The 16,743-nt window shown below is 48.7% G+C and overlaps 1 protein-coding gene across 1 annotated transcript; it reads left to right on the forward strand.

Annotated features, from left to right (window-relative positions):
* The first annotated feature begins 816 nt into the window (after nt 1–816).
* On the forward strand, nt 817–9,430 carry LUZP1 (leucine zipper protein 1). Its single transcript, XM_010178875.1, has 3 exons — nt 817–3,966; nt 7,937–8,101; nt 9,392–9,430. Exons 1-3 carry the CDS (start codon nt 817–819, stop codon nt 9,428–9,430), a joined length of 3,354 nt encoding a protein of 1,117 aa, XP_010177177.1.
* The last annotated feature ends 7,313 nt before the right edge of the window (nt 9,431–16,743 follow it).

Below are 16,743 nucleotides of genomic sequence, written 5' to 3' on the forward strand. Positions count from 1 at the left end.
GGCTGTGGGAGCAGTGCTGGCAGGGATGGTCAGTGCTGACTGGCAGCAGCAATCACACCCTGTGTGGGAACTGGGTGGGGTGAGCTTGCCCCCTCAGTTGCCACCAAATGCCTGGGGGTTGCATTTTCTAGTTTCCAGGTCTTGTTTCTGGTTTCTGAATCTCCGTCTCTTGAGGCATCTTCACCAGACTGGTGCAGTGCTGAAAAGAGAGGTGTCTGCTGCTTGGGCATGGCTGTGTACAGGAACCCAAGTCCTGCACATACATGAACCTCCACTGCCCAAGCGCTGGCACGTGATGGTGACTCGATGATCTTAAAGGTCTTTTCCAACCGAAACCATTCTGTGACCCTATGCAGGCAGCTGGAACCAACTGTTGAGTGTGGGGGTGAGGGTCCGTCAGTTGTGCGCACACTGCCTGTGCAGACCAGCACCAGAGGGCACTTCCCTCCATCAGCTATTGGGAACAGGCTATTTTTGGAAACCCTGTATAACCAAAGTAAATGGACTGTAAGTCCTCTCTGCAGTTTCATTTCTTCTGATTTAGCACTCAGAAATGTGTTTAATTAAACAGCTATTTGTATAACTATATCTAAAGTCTAATAAGTTAGACTATAACCCTTATAGTGTAACTTATACAGTGACACTATTTATATTCTGAGGTCTTCTATTGATTTTAAGCATTTTTTTCTTTCAGGGTGATAGTGCCTCTGTTCAAAGACACAGTAGCGTATCAGGAATACACGAGGTGTTAAAGACTACACCATTCATTCACCCAGACTGAGCAAAGCTTCCACCTAAAAGGAGTAAAAAATAAACATGGCAGAATTTACAGGTTACAAGGAAACCTCAAGTCGACATCTACGATTCAAATTGCAGAGTCTTAGTCGCCGCCTTGATGAACTGGAGGAAGCGACCAAAAATCTGCAGAAAGCAGAGGATGAGCTGCTTGACCTGCAGGACAAAGTGATCCAGGCGGAAGGCAGCAACTCCAGCATGCTGGCCGACGTTGAAGCCCTGCGGAAGAGAGTGCTGAAGATTGAAGGCAAAGATGAAGAAATTAGGAAGGCTGAAGAGCTTTGCCGCTTAATGAAAGAAAAACTTGAGGAGGAAGAGAGCCTCACCCGAGAGCTGAAGGCAGAAATCGAACACCTTCAGAGGAGAATGGCGGAGCTGGAGAAGCTGGAGGAGGCCTTTGGCAGGAGCAAGAATGACTGTACGCAGCTGTGTCTTAGCCTCAACGAGGAAAAGAACTTGACCAAAAAGATATCTACAGAACTAGAAATACTTCGAGTGAAAGTGAAAGAACTGGAAGCATCTGAGGACAGGCTGGATAAAACTGAGCAGAGCTTAACAGGTGAGTTAGAAAAACTGAAATCCTTAGCGCTGAGCTTTATCACGGAAAGAAAACATTTTAATGAAAGAGAAAAGCAGAATGAAAAAATAATCCAGGAGCTAACACAGAAACTAGAACAAAACAATAAACTAAATAGGGCAGATCAAACTAGAAATGCTTCCAACTTGCTAGAAAGGTCATCAAATAATCTCCTGGACAGAAATGATTTGAGAATTGAAGATGACTTGACTTCTCCATTGCCCTCTAAGGAGACCAGGAGGAAGGGAAGTGTGGATTACCTGAAACACGTAGAAAATGAAACCAGGAATAAATCAGAAAACCAAAAGAATAAAAATCAGGAAGACAACAAAGTGAAGGATCTCACCCAAGAAATTGAGAAACTTAAAACTCAGATCAAATGTTTTGAATCTTTAGAAGAAGAACTTAAAAAAATGAGAGCAAAAAACAATGACCTGCAAGACAGTTACTTGAGTGAACAGAATAAAAACAAACTCTTAATGGGTCAGCTAGAAGAAATAAAAATGCAAATAAAGAAACAGAAAGATTTAGAGAATGGAGAGGTCGAAAATGAAGATACGAGCTTTTCTAGCAGAGGAAAACATGACAGATATAAATACAGAGGGGTCACAGCTGATTTGACAGCTGCCAAGCACAAGTCAAGGGAGCTCTCGCCGCAGCAGCGCCGGGAAAGAGCAAGGAACAGAGATTTCTCTGTCAGTAACGACAGCTACAGTCACGGTGGTAAGCAAGTGCCCAGCCCAGGTTTAATGAACAGAAAGGCAGGAAAAGCATTGGGTGCATCTGCCTTTTCAGATGCTACTGTGACAGATACCAAAAGACTGGAAGAGAAATCTTCAGTTTCAGCTTTTTCTTCTGGTCAGAAGGAAGGCTGTGCCACGCAGAATGAGGGGAAGAGGTTAAAGGAGCAGCCGTCTGTCCTCAGCCGATATCCTCCCGCAGCACAGGAGCAGAAAGCTTGGAAGACACCTTCCAAATCTGCTGGTGACACAGGCCTGAGATCCAAGGCTGAAAAGCCATCTCAGGTGCTCCGCGGCAACTGCCAAAGCGGTGCTGACGCACGGGATGAAAAGCCCAGCAAAGGAGAATCAGTGGCTGCTTTGGCCGAGAAGCTGAAAACAAGTCAGGCCGGAGTCAGCGACTGCTCCGGGGACGCGCAGGTCACCAGGAGCAATCACAGCTCTGCCAACGGCACAACTTCGGCGTACAGGTGCCACCTCTCCTCCCATCTGGTGACGTTCTACCCCACTGCCTCTAAAGCTGAAGCAGCAAACACCTCTGCTGCATCACACAGACAGCCCTCGGAGGGGAGGGCTAAAAGAGCAACCGTCTCCCAGGAAAAAGAATTTGCAGAGACATCACTTGAAAGTGCAAAGCCTTCAACACTAACGAAACGTTCCCATCGATCCAGGAGTCAGGAAGACATTCTGCAGATTCTCACAGGTCTTGATAAAGAAGACACAGAACAGTCTTCAGCAATGGATCATGTAAATGCTGGCTTAAAAATGGACTCCAAAACCATCCAAAGTAATCAGGAAAAACTTAATTCAGATGAAGAATTGGGAAGAAGCAAAAAAACCACCACCCAGTCAGATTTTGAGACAAGAAAGAAAGTCAGTTCCAAGCAGTTCTCAAATTCCAGGGGAGTTTTTAGAGCATCACTTTTTGAAAATGACAAAAACACTGTAAATGATGGAGACTCCACCAAGTGTATAAAACCATTGGATGCCAGTACTGAAGGATTTAAATCCAGAAGGTCGTTCAGTCCGAGAGAAGCTCTGCGATCAAAAGCTGTCATTAAACCTGCAATTGTTGAAAAGGATATGAAGGCAGTCATGGGAGGGACTGTTTCTGAGGCAGACTCAGAAAAACAGAAGTCTGTTTTTAAAATGGTAACAAATAAAATGACAAGCAGCATCACAATCTTCCCTTCTGAGCCAATGGCTCCAAGGACCAGTGCAGATACAGCAGCAAAGGAAAGGCACGTCACCACCAGCAACATCAGAGTTGCTCCAAATGAGCCTTCCCCATTAACAAACAATCTTCCCACACCCTTGGAGATATCGATTAATAAAAGTGCTCTGAAATTATCTGAGACAGACAGAACTGGGGAGGCAGCACCAAGAAGTAAAGCAGAAACAGTGGTCTCCAGAAGCAGCATCATGATAAAGACTTCTGAGCTCACGGAGAGGAGCAGTGAGGCACCTTCAGAGACAATCAACTGGAAGAGCCACAGCTCTGCAGATGCAGCTTCATCTGAGGCGAAACATGTCACTGTGAGGAGTTCCTGGAGAACAAGACAAGGCTTACATTCCCCAGAGGATTCTCAAACCAAAGTGGATAAAACTGCAGCTTCCAGTACTATAGACATGCGTAGGTCCTCAGCAGAGCTCTCAGAAATTGAAGGGAACGCAGCAAGAATGAACTCCCTGGAGCAGGCCCCAGCAAGAAACAATGCCACGGCCAATTGCTGGAGTGCCCCTGAGCTGGGGTCCCGAAGGACCAAAAGCAACTTAAGTGCATCTGAGCTGCTAACACGCAGGAGCTATGCGAGTGACCCCGCAGCTTGTGCTTGGCACCGGACCACCCTACCTGTGAGTATCCTGTGTTGAGCACTCTTGTCTTTCCGTTGATGAGGTTTTCCCAACTCGCCTGTTAGTGGTAGGGTGCCCAATTAGAAATTCTTACAGCTTATTTCCTGAAATGCAGCCCTGCCCCAGCTCCTGCTGTCTTCAGTGGAGCATTTCACATGTGAAGTACCCAATTTAGACTTCTTGAAATTAGATCCATCTGCTTGGGTCCTGTAATGCCATATGAACAACTATATTATAGCATTTGGTCTTGCCAAGATCAGAGAAGACATATTCACAGCTTCTGTAGGATATGGTGTGCTTTTCAATGTGGCTTTGCATGGCACTGTCAACTTGGAGTAGTAAAAAAAAAAAGATGGAAATGGACAAATTTTAATACAAACTGCTGTAGAATTATAGCTCCTTTTGCAGGAGCTGCATGGTTTCCCTATGTGAAGCCAGAGCCCAGAGCTGGACTCTGGTCTGGAAATGCTTGCTGGGCATCTCCTAAATAGATGAATGATAGCGGGTTATACAGGGCTGCTCCCTCCTTGGTCTGTGTCAGTATGCCACCTGAAAAGCAGCAAGAGCCACAGAGATGGCCGTGCTCTTTTTCTGTTTCTTTGGCTGCTACCGGTGAGGGGAGTCCCTCAAAGCAGGGCTGGCACACGCAGACATTGGGGTCTGCTGAGCTTCAGGCTCCAGCACACTTCAAATGTGCTCCCCTCCCGTCACTGAACCCCACCTCGGGCCCTGCTGCAGCTCCTGCTGCTGCTCTTGGCTTTGAGCTGCTCTCAGCAGCCGCTGCCATTGCCAGTCTCCAGCTGAGTGATCTGACAGGGCTCAGGGCAGAAGGGACCGACTTGTAACTCTGGCATTGACCGAGATGAGATGGTGAAGACGTGACAGGAGTTCTACATTTGCAAAGCTTCTCTTCTACTTCTCTGGCAATGAGAGGCACAGAGTGTGCACCTTGCTTTGCTTTGCAGAGTCTATTGCCTGGTGTTATGAAGTGCAGGTTGGCCTTCCAGCTACATTTGGACACTGTGCTTGAAGCAGGTGATGAAAATCATGGGGATAAAGGTGTGTTCAACTCCACTTCTTTCCCACCTATGGGGTGGGAGATTCCAAGCCAAGACCATCTCCCTGTCCAGGGTCACTCATGGATCACGGGCAGTCTTTTCTTCTCTTTCATTAATCCAGGCAGAACTGACATGGCTGAGGTTGTCTTTTTGCATAAAGGCAGTTTACGTGCTTGGGAAATGGGAGCTCCATCCCTGGGCCTCCCTTTATCTCAGGAGTTTGAATTCACAGCACCCACAACCTCAAGTCTCACAGCTGAAGAGGTCTCTGCTTGCAGCTGGGCTCGTGTGTGGTCAGTCATGGAGCCCTAAAGAGTGGGTGCTTGCAGGTTTCTTCCCCATCTTCCCCTCAGCAGCCTGCTCAGGACTGAGCGCAGCTCTGGAGTACATTCTGCAGGGGGTCTCAAGGTCAGATCACATTTTCTAGCTGTGTGGTGTGCTTACTACAGCACAACTGTGCCTGGCAGAGCATCCTGACCTCCGCAGGGCCATCCTGGGTGTCCCTGATGAATTAGCTGGCTTCCAGCCTTGCCCATGTCTGCAGCGACAAGCAGCCAGGAAACTGACTGTGTGGTTAATTCACACAGGGCTGTTGAGTGTTGAGTTGGGTATCTCTCTGCATCTTTCTTTAAAATAAAAATCACCCTGACACCATATAGTCACAAATATGAATTCTTGGGCATAAATTAAGTATATTTTTAGCTTGTAAATGAGAAGCATTATGTTACCTTGAAAGACTGCAGATACACAAATATACTGAATTTCTTGTATTTGGGCAGCTCAATTTGTTGCTTTTGCCCTTGGGAAAAAAAACCCCAAAAACGAAGTATCTGCCTTTGAGGGGTATCTTCAGGCTTATAATATGCCTCATATCACAGGCATCTGTTTCTGCTGGGATTGGTGTTTCAGTTAAAGATGTGGCTGTTTCTCTGGCAGAAGGCTTGGCGCTGATCTGTGCTAGCTTTGCACATTCAGTTTTCCTGTGAAGGCTTCACTCTCACCTCTTCCCAGATGTACTACCCAAAGTTTGAGATTGCCGTAAGACTCCAATGTGGGAAACACAAGGTCTGTGCTGATTTTGCCAAAATACATCCTCCCCTCTTCCATGAAGTACTCGTGATGTCTGACCATTCGTTGCAGCACAGCAGGAGGCTGAAGCAGGCTGGAGGCTTGGCCCCTGCCTCTGCCTGTCCGTCGGGACAGACCCAAACTGGGCACCTGGAAATAATTCTTGCAAGGACGTGCCAAGGCACAAGGTGTAATTTCAGTCTTCCATTTTTGTACTGCTGATGTAGGCAGATGTCCCCAGTGAAGCTACATGACATATTGGCAGTTCTTGGCAGTATTTATGCTACAGAAGTAGCAGCTCTTTGGCTCTGGGAGACCCAGAAAGCAGTAGATGCTGATGGGTGGATGCTGCAGCCGGAGGACCAGCACATCTGGGTTGATAGTCATCAGTTTGTGCTGCCTGACACTGACAGATGTCCAAGGGGATGGAGCACCTATATGTTCATCCAGCAGCCTTATCTCTAGAGAAAGCAAAGTACTGTTTCAGAAATACAGACGTGTCCATCCCTTGCTAAGCTGTCCAGGTCCATCACGGTGACTGCCATTCATTACTTCAAAATTATCACCTCACTTTTATGAGCAGCCTGTCCCACCATGGTTATCTCTGGCCCATGGTTGGTTGGAGGTCCCTGTGGGACCTGTCCCTGTGTTGTGCCTGTTCACCAAGGTGCTGCTGCTGCTGTTCATGTCTCCCTTCTGTTGTAGGGCTTGGATCACAAGGAGGAGGTCAAGTCCAGTGTGTGCTGGGAGTCGTCCCCAGCAGGACCTGCTCAGGGCGGATGTTTGCCCATCCAGACTCACCAGATGCCACAGCTCTTTCTGAGAGCACAGAAAAGCCTGGTGTCCATCTCAGAGCTGCTTTTCTGCCAGGCATGGGGGCTGCAGCCTCTCCCTTCCCTGCTCTTGCCTTTGCCACGGGGCGGGGACCTGCAGCCCCTTCACAGAGCTGTGCACTGTGTGTTTCAGCAAACACAGCGCCATCCCCAAAGCAAGCAGAGCTGCAGCAGTGCAGTGCAGCTGTTGTGCTTTGCCCAGTAGCTGATTATGTTATTGCAATTGTAAATTCAACAATTGCTAATTACAGCTGCAATTGTAAGCTCAATGTTGTAATGATTTGGTTTGTTTCTGATGCTGATGTGACAGTGCTTTACGGTGAGCTGAAACTTGCAGGTAAGGAGGTTTTCCAGCCATTGACAGTACAAGTGCTGCCACCTTCCCCTGGTGCTGGAGAGTGACAGGGACTCACAACAGGATGCAGCCTCAGGTGCCCCAGCCAGCCCTAGGGCAGAGCACAGGCATTTGCATCCCAGGGTATGATCCCAAAAACCTCTCTGCAGACATTCAACAAAACATTAGTGAGTTTTAAAGTGCCATTTAGATGCCTATAGCAGGAAAACAGTGTAAGACACTCCCACACCACATCCTCATTGCCAAGAAAATGGGAAATTCAGGTTGCTGGCCACGCCCTCACCCATGGTAGTTAAAATGCAGAGTTAATACTTTTAAGAAACTGCTTCAGTCACTAAACTGTGGGATTTTCTGCTGATAGCCCCCTGGGATACAAGCACAGAAAGCCACACAGGCTGAGCACAGATTTGTGCACAGGTCACTCAACTGAACAGAAGATTCCACACCCAAAACTTGGATTGAAATCACTGGAAGGTTTAAAAAAAAATAAATCCTGTGAAACAGCACACAAGTGAGGAGATGCCAGCGCTGGCCTGGTGCCCCGAGTGCCTCCTTGCCAGCATATTAGACTGCAAACCCAAGACCAGGAAGCCAGTGCTATTCCAGACCCCTGCATAGTGCCCAAGTCCAAACCCTCTTTATTTTCCTTTGCACAGGATGAAAGCAAAGATTTTGTGCCCAGTTCCAGACAAAAACAGTATGGCTCTTTTGAGTACCTCTCACAGGCTGACACACCGGGGAAGAGGCCAGCCACCAAGGTGGAACTGCAGGAGCCCGAATCCAGCTCCCACACACCACTGGGTCTCCAAGGGGAGGAGCAGGTACGTGAGTGCAAGGAATATCCAGAATTGAGAGTTACAGGGCAAGAAACCAATATCCAACCCGACCTTTCAGTAACATCACTCAGAGAACTTGTCCAAATGAATGTAAACCCTTAGGAGAAATCCAGTGTTAAATTAGCACTGCCTAGAGGTGGAGTGTGTGCTTTATTGCCTCGGTAAATTATTTTGCTCATTTTCTATACCAGTAAAAAAGTACTACCTTATTTTTTCTTTTCTAAACTTATTTCAGCTAGCTTTATGGCTAAAAAACATTAAGAGATGAGAGGCATTGCATCTAGTCATCCTCTGGCACACATTGGATAGTTGGGTATGGAAAAACCCCCACACTTGGAGAGACAAAATCAGAGCCCCTGACTTAAGCTGCTTCAGCTGGCTGCTGTACTGCTAGAGTGCTTGTCAGCTGCTCTGCCTCCTAAAGCACAGCTTTCTGGACACAAAGAAGTGCAAAATGGCCCATGTTATAGTGACTATGACTTATTGCCTGAAATATGAAAAAATACCCTGTATATTCCACCCTCTTCTCAGGGGGCTCCCTCCAGAGGAGCTGGGGGTGCAGGCAGACTTTAATTCCCAGGTGCACAGCAATGCTTATGTCTGCAGCTGAGAGCCCTATGCGCTCACATCTCATGGCGAAGCTGCACAGAATTAAGAGCCCAGGGGGACATGGTCCTAGCTGAGCTTTGCAGAGCGGCCTTTAGAGACAGATAATGTTTGCAGCAGAGAGCAGTGAGTGGATACTGTCCCTTTTGGTAGCTGAGGAAAGGGACACCACAGCGATGCTCTGGTCACCACGAGGGGTTTCCTGCAGTGACATTCATCTGGCCAGATGTAGACTCCTGTACCTGAGGCTGAGCTGTGCTTCCTTTGTCTGCACAGCAAATAAAAACGTGGGTAAAGTCACACCATCATTTGGATCTTCTGTCCTGCCCAGATCTTCACTGGCTCTAACAGGAGCCCGAACACCTTGCACATGGAGATCTGCTGTGATGTGCCTATGGCAGGGATGTTGAATCCAGATGATCTTGGCCAGTGTGGGATATGCTACAGCACAAAAAATGGTAATAGGCCCTGCTTATGTGGGGCAGGACCACGTCATTCTGCTTTGGGCTCACTCTGCTGTACACACTGTATCTTCCAGACTGATCCTGCCACTGCCCCTCCCTGCCCAACCACTGGGCTAGGATATCACGATACCCGTCTCCAGAGGAAAAATGCTGCCAGATGCAGCTTCAGGGCCTGTCTGTGATGCTGTGGGGTTGTCTCTTACAGGGTGTTTCCCGTGCCTGCCGGACAACACCTCGGAGATGAGTTGTATTCCTTCCATGAACACGCTGCACAGTGGAGCAAGAGGCAGGCATCACACCTGTTTGTAACCTTTCCAGAGGCTTCAGCTAGCCTGAAACCAGTTTTCTAATGCGATTTGCAAGGTACAGGAGCTTTACCAGTGAACTCTTTTTCTTCGTTGCTGACAAGGCAGCTGCAGAGACTTTGCTCAGGGGACTCCCACTTCTCATCTCCGTACTGGCAATCTTAATCTCCTCCATAGGATGATAGGTCTGTCTCCATATGGAAACCTGGACTGCATAGCCACTCTGAATGATGGTACTCCCTGGACAAGAGAGAGCTTCTTGTTAATCACTTTGGTTAAGACAATGTCTCAGAAGTATCTCTGTGACTACAGTCCACCAGCCCGTGACCGCTATCCTCCACAGCTCCACAAAAGAAAGCTTTCATGTCCTAGGCAGAATTTGCATTCTCCTAACACACCTTTGGGCTGCGGTCGCCTCAGAACCTGTGTTCCCAGCACCCTCTGTCCTAGACAGGAGGAAACCATTTCCCCCTGGTTGCTTTTCACATTAAGAGAAAAGGAGAGCAGAAAATGTTGTTAAGAAGCAGTTTCTTCCTTATTGCTGTCAGTCTCTGCAACAAGCTTTGCAGCTGAGATCTTGCACCAAGGAGTCACCCACTGAGCCAAACCAACAGCAGTTCACACAGCAGCAAAATTCCTCCTGCCTTGGACCAGGGTGCTTTTTTACTGGAAGCTTTATGTCCCTTGTGCTCTGCAGGCAAGAGCTCTGCTGCCCATTCTCAGCAGTTGAGCTCTAAGGGAAAAAGAAACAAGTGCTTTTCCTTGCAGACAGGCAGAAAGTCCTTGTTCCTTCCAAAACCAGGGTGGAGATAGCAGGACTGGACCCTAAGCTGAGCTCCGGCATGGCTACATAGGCAGCCTTGGTCTGTGTCCCTCTTCAGGACCACTCCTGCTGCTGTGTCTGGGACCCAGGTATGGTCAGAGAGCACTGCAGTAGCGAGGTGTGTTACCCTGCAGTGCCTGTGGGCCACTGATGTGGATGGCATCACTGTTGGGGCAGAGGGCACCCCTGCAGCTCCAGGTGCTCAGGTGTGAGCGGGTGGCTGCAGTCAGAGCTCTGCCCGTCCTCCCTGCACCCCCTCCTGTCCAGTGTGCAGACACCACGGACCTCTCCTGTGCTCTGCTGCCCGCTGGAAACAGACACTGCTCTCTGCAGAGGGACAGGGACAGCGCTGCAGGAGGGAGAGGTCCCTGGGCTATTCTGGAGGAGCTGCGGGCACTGCTGCGACCTGGCAGCTCCCGTTGTGCCCCACATCTCCTTTCAGCCGTGTGCGCGTGTCCGTCCATGCACATCCACCCGTGCACAGCCGTGTGCTGTGGCATCCCCGTCCCTTGGCATTATATGCCTCAATTCTAAGAGGCAAATGAATAAAAACAGAGCTGGTTGGAAAATATGAAAACATTTATATAAAAGGAAAGTTTCAATAACACGATTTTTTTTTTTGTTAATAAAGATTGGAGGAAGGGGAAAATTATTTTTGAAAAAAAGTGTTTCCTTTTCCAATTTTTAGATGGCTTCCCAAATTTATATTTTTAACCCTTCATTTTATTCTTTTATATTTTGTGACATGTATAAGTGTCAAGTTGCGTAAGAAGACAAAAAGATAATGCTTTTAAAAGAGTACTAAGTGGCAGCTCTAATAATCTTAAATTATATTAAAATAAATTTATCAACTCCTATCTCTTACCATTTCATGACATGGCAGTGCTAGTAGAGAATGGGATAATGTATCAAGTATAATGGGGAAAAAATAAACTTTAATCTCAAAATCCAAACTAAAAGTGAAAGAAACTGAAACTCTGAAGTTAAATTCAGATTTCTGAAATGTACCCTCCTGCCCCGTGTTTATCAGGAGGTACTGAAAACCAGTACAGGTTTTGCAATCTGAAACTGAATCGAGTTGTTTTGTTTTTTTTTTTAATGAGCCTGTGAAATTCCAGTATCCGCCGTGAGCGCCCCGCTTTGCTCAGAGGTTGACTGTATGCCAGGATCACCACCAGCACCCCCCAAAAACCAAGACATGGCTGAGATCGATTGCTTGCCCAGCGTCAGCATCTCCAGCCTTGCGCGGGCTCGCCAGGCCACGGGCACGTTTGCAGCCTGACCAAATGGCTGCAGCTCATCAGGGCTCTCGCGGGGCCGCTTTGCTTGCTGGCCTCTGCCAGTCGCAGGCTGCGCTGTTCTTTTTCCCCTTATTTTCATATTAAAACATTTCCCGCTGAAGCAATACGCTGCCTTGGGTCCTCTGCCATCTGCTGCATCGGAGGCACTGCTGCAAAAAATCCCTCTCTGAGCTAGCATACCTCACTGCCCCCGCAGTGCCTGCTCCTGAACCCGGGCATTCGCAGCTTGGAGGCATCTTGGCATGAGTTTGGCCTCTTTGGAGGCCTTTCCAGACATTGCAGTAATTATTTACCTCCGTTTACATTCCCAGACCTGCTGCTAAGCAGCTCTTCAGCCATGTAATGCAGAGCCAGTTGCAGTCACCACGGAAGAGCTGCTGCTGGTGACCTGCCTGGCACTGCAGCTCAGGCCCACAAAGAAGTGCTGTGTTTATGAGGACCTCCCTGCCCAGGGCTTGCAGCTCAGTTTTACCAACAGCCGGACAGCGCACACACTGCAGAGGTCAACGATTGCTTTCAGTAGTGCCTGCATGGCTTTCTTCTCTGTGACGAGCCCTGTTCTGCTGCAGGAGAGCGGTCCACAGCCCACGGGACACAGGTGCCCGTACGCATCCACCAGCCCTCGTCTCGTGTTCTTGGCATGGATTCAGCTTAGCATGGTGCTTCCAAAGCTCCTGCCAAGGAAACTTGCTTCAGTCCTGGTCAGGAAAGCGCTGCATCCCTAAGACACGACGTGCTTGGTTAACGCAGGCTTCCCTGTGCTGACCCACAAAGCTGCTGTACCCACTGTGTTTTCACCCCAGTAACACAACCTCATGTCTGAAGTGCAAGTGAAAACCACCAACAGGAACAGCTGTTGGTTTTTCCCCTTCTGTCACCTGGGACCAGGCAGCAAGAGCCCCAGCCACTGTCCCAGCAGCGTGACTCCACTGGCACTGGCTGTTCTCCTCAGATGTCTCTCGCAAGGTGATGCTTCTCCTTTCTTCAGCTGCCTGAGTTGTTTGTAATATTTCACAGCACATACCTTGAACTCTTGCTCTAGACTCAGTCTCACTGCTTGTAAATGAACACAGATGTCATTCAGTAACTGTACACTGGGTTGTTTTTACCACAACTGAGATTAAATCGGAAAAAGAAAACCCTGCTTAAAATGGAAAGGGGCCATGCCCCCTGATAATGAGTGCAATAGGAGCTGATTGTATTATTAAACTTATAGCAGTTACTTCAGGAAACACAATGTGTTTTACTCAAATTGCACACTTTTTTTGAACAGCTGTAACATAGAGTATATGTGTAAATATTGCCATCACTGAAGAAGAATTTGTAATTTTAGCATATAGATATAACAGGCTTTGCAGTGGGCTTGATGATGCCACAAGGCTGCGCATCAAGCACTCTGGTAATTCCAAAGTTGTAAATGTATTTGCTGTACAGAGGAAGTCTGTCAGTGCTCGCTTCTCCCAAGGAAACGGAGGCACTGGTCCCGTTTGGAGAGAATGGCTGGCACCAGGCCCAGGGGCCAGCAGCGGCTTCCTTTGCGTTCCGAAATGCCACTGCAGCACACGGGGCTCGTGCCTCTCCAGCTGTGAGGTGACACCTCCACAGCGCAGCCACCAGTGCCATGTGTGGTCAGGCTGCAGCTCTGTGCACGGCCAAGGGGGGACCCGCAGACCGTGCCTCCAGCAGGGGAGAGGCAGGAAGCCCAGCACAGGGGGGCCCACCTTGGTGCTTCAAGAGACACTTGACACGAGCAATTTCCTAGTTACAGATCAAAGCAATAGTCACATTGGAGTGATCTCTAATATAGCAGACCTCATCTCTGCCGCCCTTGCACATCATTGGAACGGTCACGGCACTACTCCAACGCCAGCCTCCAGCAGACTGCGCTGCATGCAGTAACACACGAAGCCGCTGCTTGCAGATGCCACCTTGGTCAGCAACTCAAGGACCCCGAGGATCACCTTACAAGGCTGCTGGCATGCAGTGCAGGCTTCTGCGTTGAAAAGGCAGCACTCCAGGCTGCATGGAATGTATTTTTAAGAGAATAAATCTATTTTTTTTTGTATTTGCAGACATATATTTGGGCTGGGGCAGCTTAGTTAGAAGACAACGCGAGAAATCTTTTCATAATCACAGACTCATCCAATTTAAGCAAATTTTCTAGGGTTGCAATATTGCCTATTTCCCTAAAACAAACTTTGTGTCCAATAGCGCTGTCAGCACTGGTTCACCCTCTCAGAACTCTCCCCGTCTCGGCCTGTTCCGCAGAGGGAAGCCAGCTCTTTCCTCTTCAGGCTGCCCACCGGCAGATACCAATGGTGCTCACCTCCAGTTACACAGTGCTCTTAGTCTGCATGCCAAATGTAAACACACACTTTATCTGCATGGCTCTCCTGACTCAAACACTGTCAGCTCTACAGTATATAACCAATAAAAACTCTTCTCTTTTTACATGGCTGTGGTGTGGTATTTATAGCCCTGCTCAGTGTCTGGTACCCAGAGGCACTGTGGTGCCTGACGAAACACTGAGACAGCTCCGGGTGCAGCCTCCTCAGGAGGGTTTTGCCCATATCCAGGCAGATCTCAGATCTCGCACATCCACTCCTGGGCTGCGTTTCAGGCAGGAACAGTGCATACACACATGGGTGTTGGACACAGCCACTCTCCCATAGACTGCATGACCTGGACTTGGCATTGCTGACTGGGGCAGGTTGGGGCAAGGGCACCCTTATGGTGGGAAAGAAGCTGGTGCTTCAGCTGGCCAGGACAGGCTGAAATGGGATGGAGATCCATTGGCCGTCTCCTGGAAGGTGATGGAGGACAGAGATCAGTTCAAATGGCAAAGTCTCCTCCAGTTCCTAACTTGCTGCAATATGCAGGCACAATTAGCACCCATCATACGCAGGATCAGCCCCTGTGATGATAACCATGTCAGAGAATGATGCTGGTTTGTAACAGGCCCTGGGCACCACTCTTTGTATCAGACAATGCTCTTTTCCTTATCTCTGTTTAATTCTATTTGGCTGTAAATCTGGATGCATTTCCAGACGCTCTATTAAACAGGTTATTGGTATTGACTGACATATTAAGGGCCATCCATCACTGTCACTTCAGCTGCTACTGCCTGGGTAGAGCTCAGTAACTAGAGGTGACATCCTACAACCATTTCCTCTGTTAAATATTTGTCTAAGAAAATTGATTTTTGGCTTTGCTGAGACACTCTTCTATCCTAGCTCACACAGGCAGCTACTGAACAGTAAAGAGGTGGTTCCTGCTGCTGTGTCTTGCTAAGGACAGCGGAGATCCGTAACTGTGTGGTGAACAGTTGTTGTCCATCGCTTCACGTCTGCGCTGTCTCCTCCCCTGCCAACACCTGCTTTAGTTGCCCCTGTGAGAAGGTTGCTGATGTAAAACATCTTTATTGGTGAGATTTTGAGCCAGTGAATATGGCCCATACCCAGATCAAAATTGTTTCTCCTCCCATGGGGTTTCTGATCAGCCACTCAGAGGCCCAAGTAGTGTCTTACATTTTAACTCTGAGATTGCACCCAAAGCAGTGCTTACCCCAGCTACAGAGGTAGCTGACAGCTCCCCTTAGCTCTGTTTCCTGACCTAGCAAACTGATCTGCGTACCACCGCTCCCGTCAGACAGAGTCCTGCTGCTCACCACCCTCGCGGCCAGGGAGCGCCCGCTTGACTGGAGCCACCGCTGGCCTCTGGGTGCCTCTAGCACAGCACTGCTCTTCACCAGCACAGGGCACACAGTCACCCAGCAACTCACGCTCCCACCAACAGCCTTCCACCAGCTCCTGGGAGTGCTTAGCCTTGTTTCTATCTTTATTAACAAGCTTTTTAATCCCAAGCATCTGAAACCCATAGAATCACAGCATGGTTTGGGTGGGAAGGGACCTCAAACCCCCCCAGTCCAACCCCCATGGGCAGGGACACCTCCACCAGCCCAGGCTGCTCCAAGCCCCGTCCAACCTGGCTATGATGTCCATCCTTACTTTTGGCATTTGCACAGATGGGCACATACAATTGCTTTCAAAGTTCTCTGCATTCACCTTGAAGAGGAATTCTGAGTAGTTGTTATCAGGTTACGGAAACAAGGTTTAAGGATACATAGACCCTTCAGTCCCAAAGACGTTGTCTCTGCTGCACACCATCCAGGCACACAGATGCCATGAAGTCAGGCACAGCAGCCACTGCTATTTCCCTTCAAAAACAGCACCAGATACAGCAGTCATGTATTTATCATTTGGTGGCCTGGACACCACAGGAAAGGGAAGGTCTCTGTTTATTCTCCTCGGCTTGCTGAGGATTCAAGCCAACATCTGTCAGGCCTCAGAAGACCAGGGTGAAGCAAGCAGGGAAAAGGGTGGAGAGCACCCTCCTATCATGGCACAAAGCAAGGACGCAGCTGAGTCAGAAGTAGAACAAGTAGGAGACTGAGGCTTTGCCATCACAGAGGTCAGCTGGGAGGAAAATCCCCCGACTTGGTCCAAGGCCTCCCTGGACTCATCTGTGCAAGCTCAGCTCCAAGCCTCTCCTAGGACTTCAAGGCCAGATGCATCCTGTGGCTCCTGTTCACAGACCACAATCTCATCGCCTCTCCACACCACAAACACAAAGGCAAATATTTGCCTCCAGCCTCCTGACAGGGTGGCCACCACCAAACCACCTCCCCGGAGTGAGCCAGACTCCTTCCTCCATCCTCGATGACGCTCCCTTCCTCAGGCACCCATGACTCCCCCGATCTTTAAAAACCACCACGTTATTGGAGCACAGGCCGTTTCCTTCTGCGCAGAAAGCCTCAGCAGTAGGTGTCAGTGAATGTATTTGACATTAACTCTCACTGACCCAGACTGGGGCGCAGCACTGGTGTCTTCTCTGGTGCACCGTGGATAGTGCCTCTGATCACTCCAGTTAAGGTGCCATGGAGAATAAACTGACATCCTCCCAGCAATGACAGAACTAGGCCTGAGTTAGCCATAAAGTTGAAGCCATTAACGTCAAGCTCCCATCCAGGGTACTCCTATAGTGCATCCAACAAAGCTGGGATTGCACAGGGTTGACAATGAAATAAAAATAATAATAAAAAAATCATTTTACAAATACATTAAGAGAA

This window comes from Mesitornis unicolor, unplaced genomic scaffold (assembly GCF_000695765.1).
Source record: "Mesitornis unicolor isolate BGI_N332 unplaced genomic scaffold, ASM69576v1 scaffold46492, whole genome shotgun sequence".
In the NCBI taxonomy this organism is placed as follows: Eukaryota; Metazoa; Chordata; class Aves; order Mesitornithiformes; family Mesitornithidae; genus Mesitornis; species Mesitornis unicolor.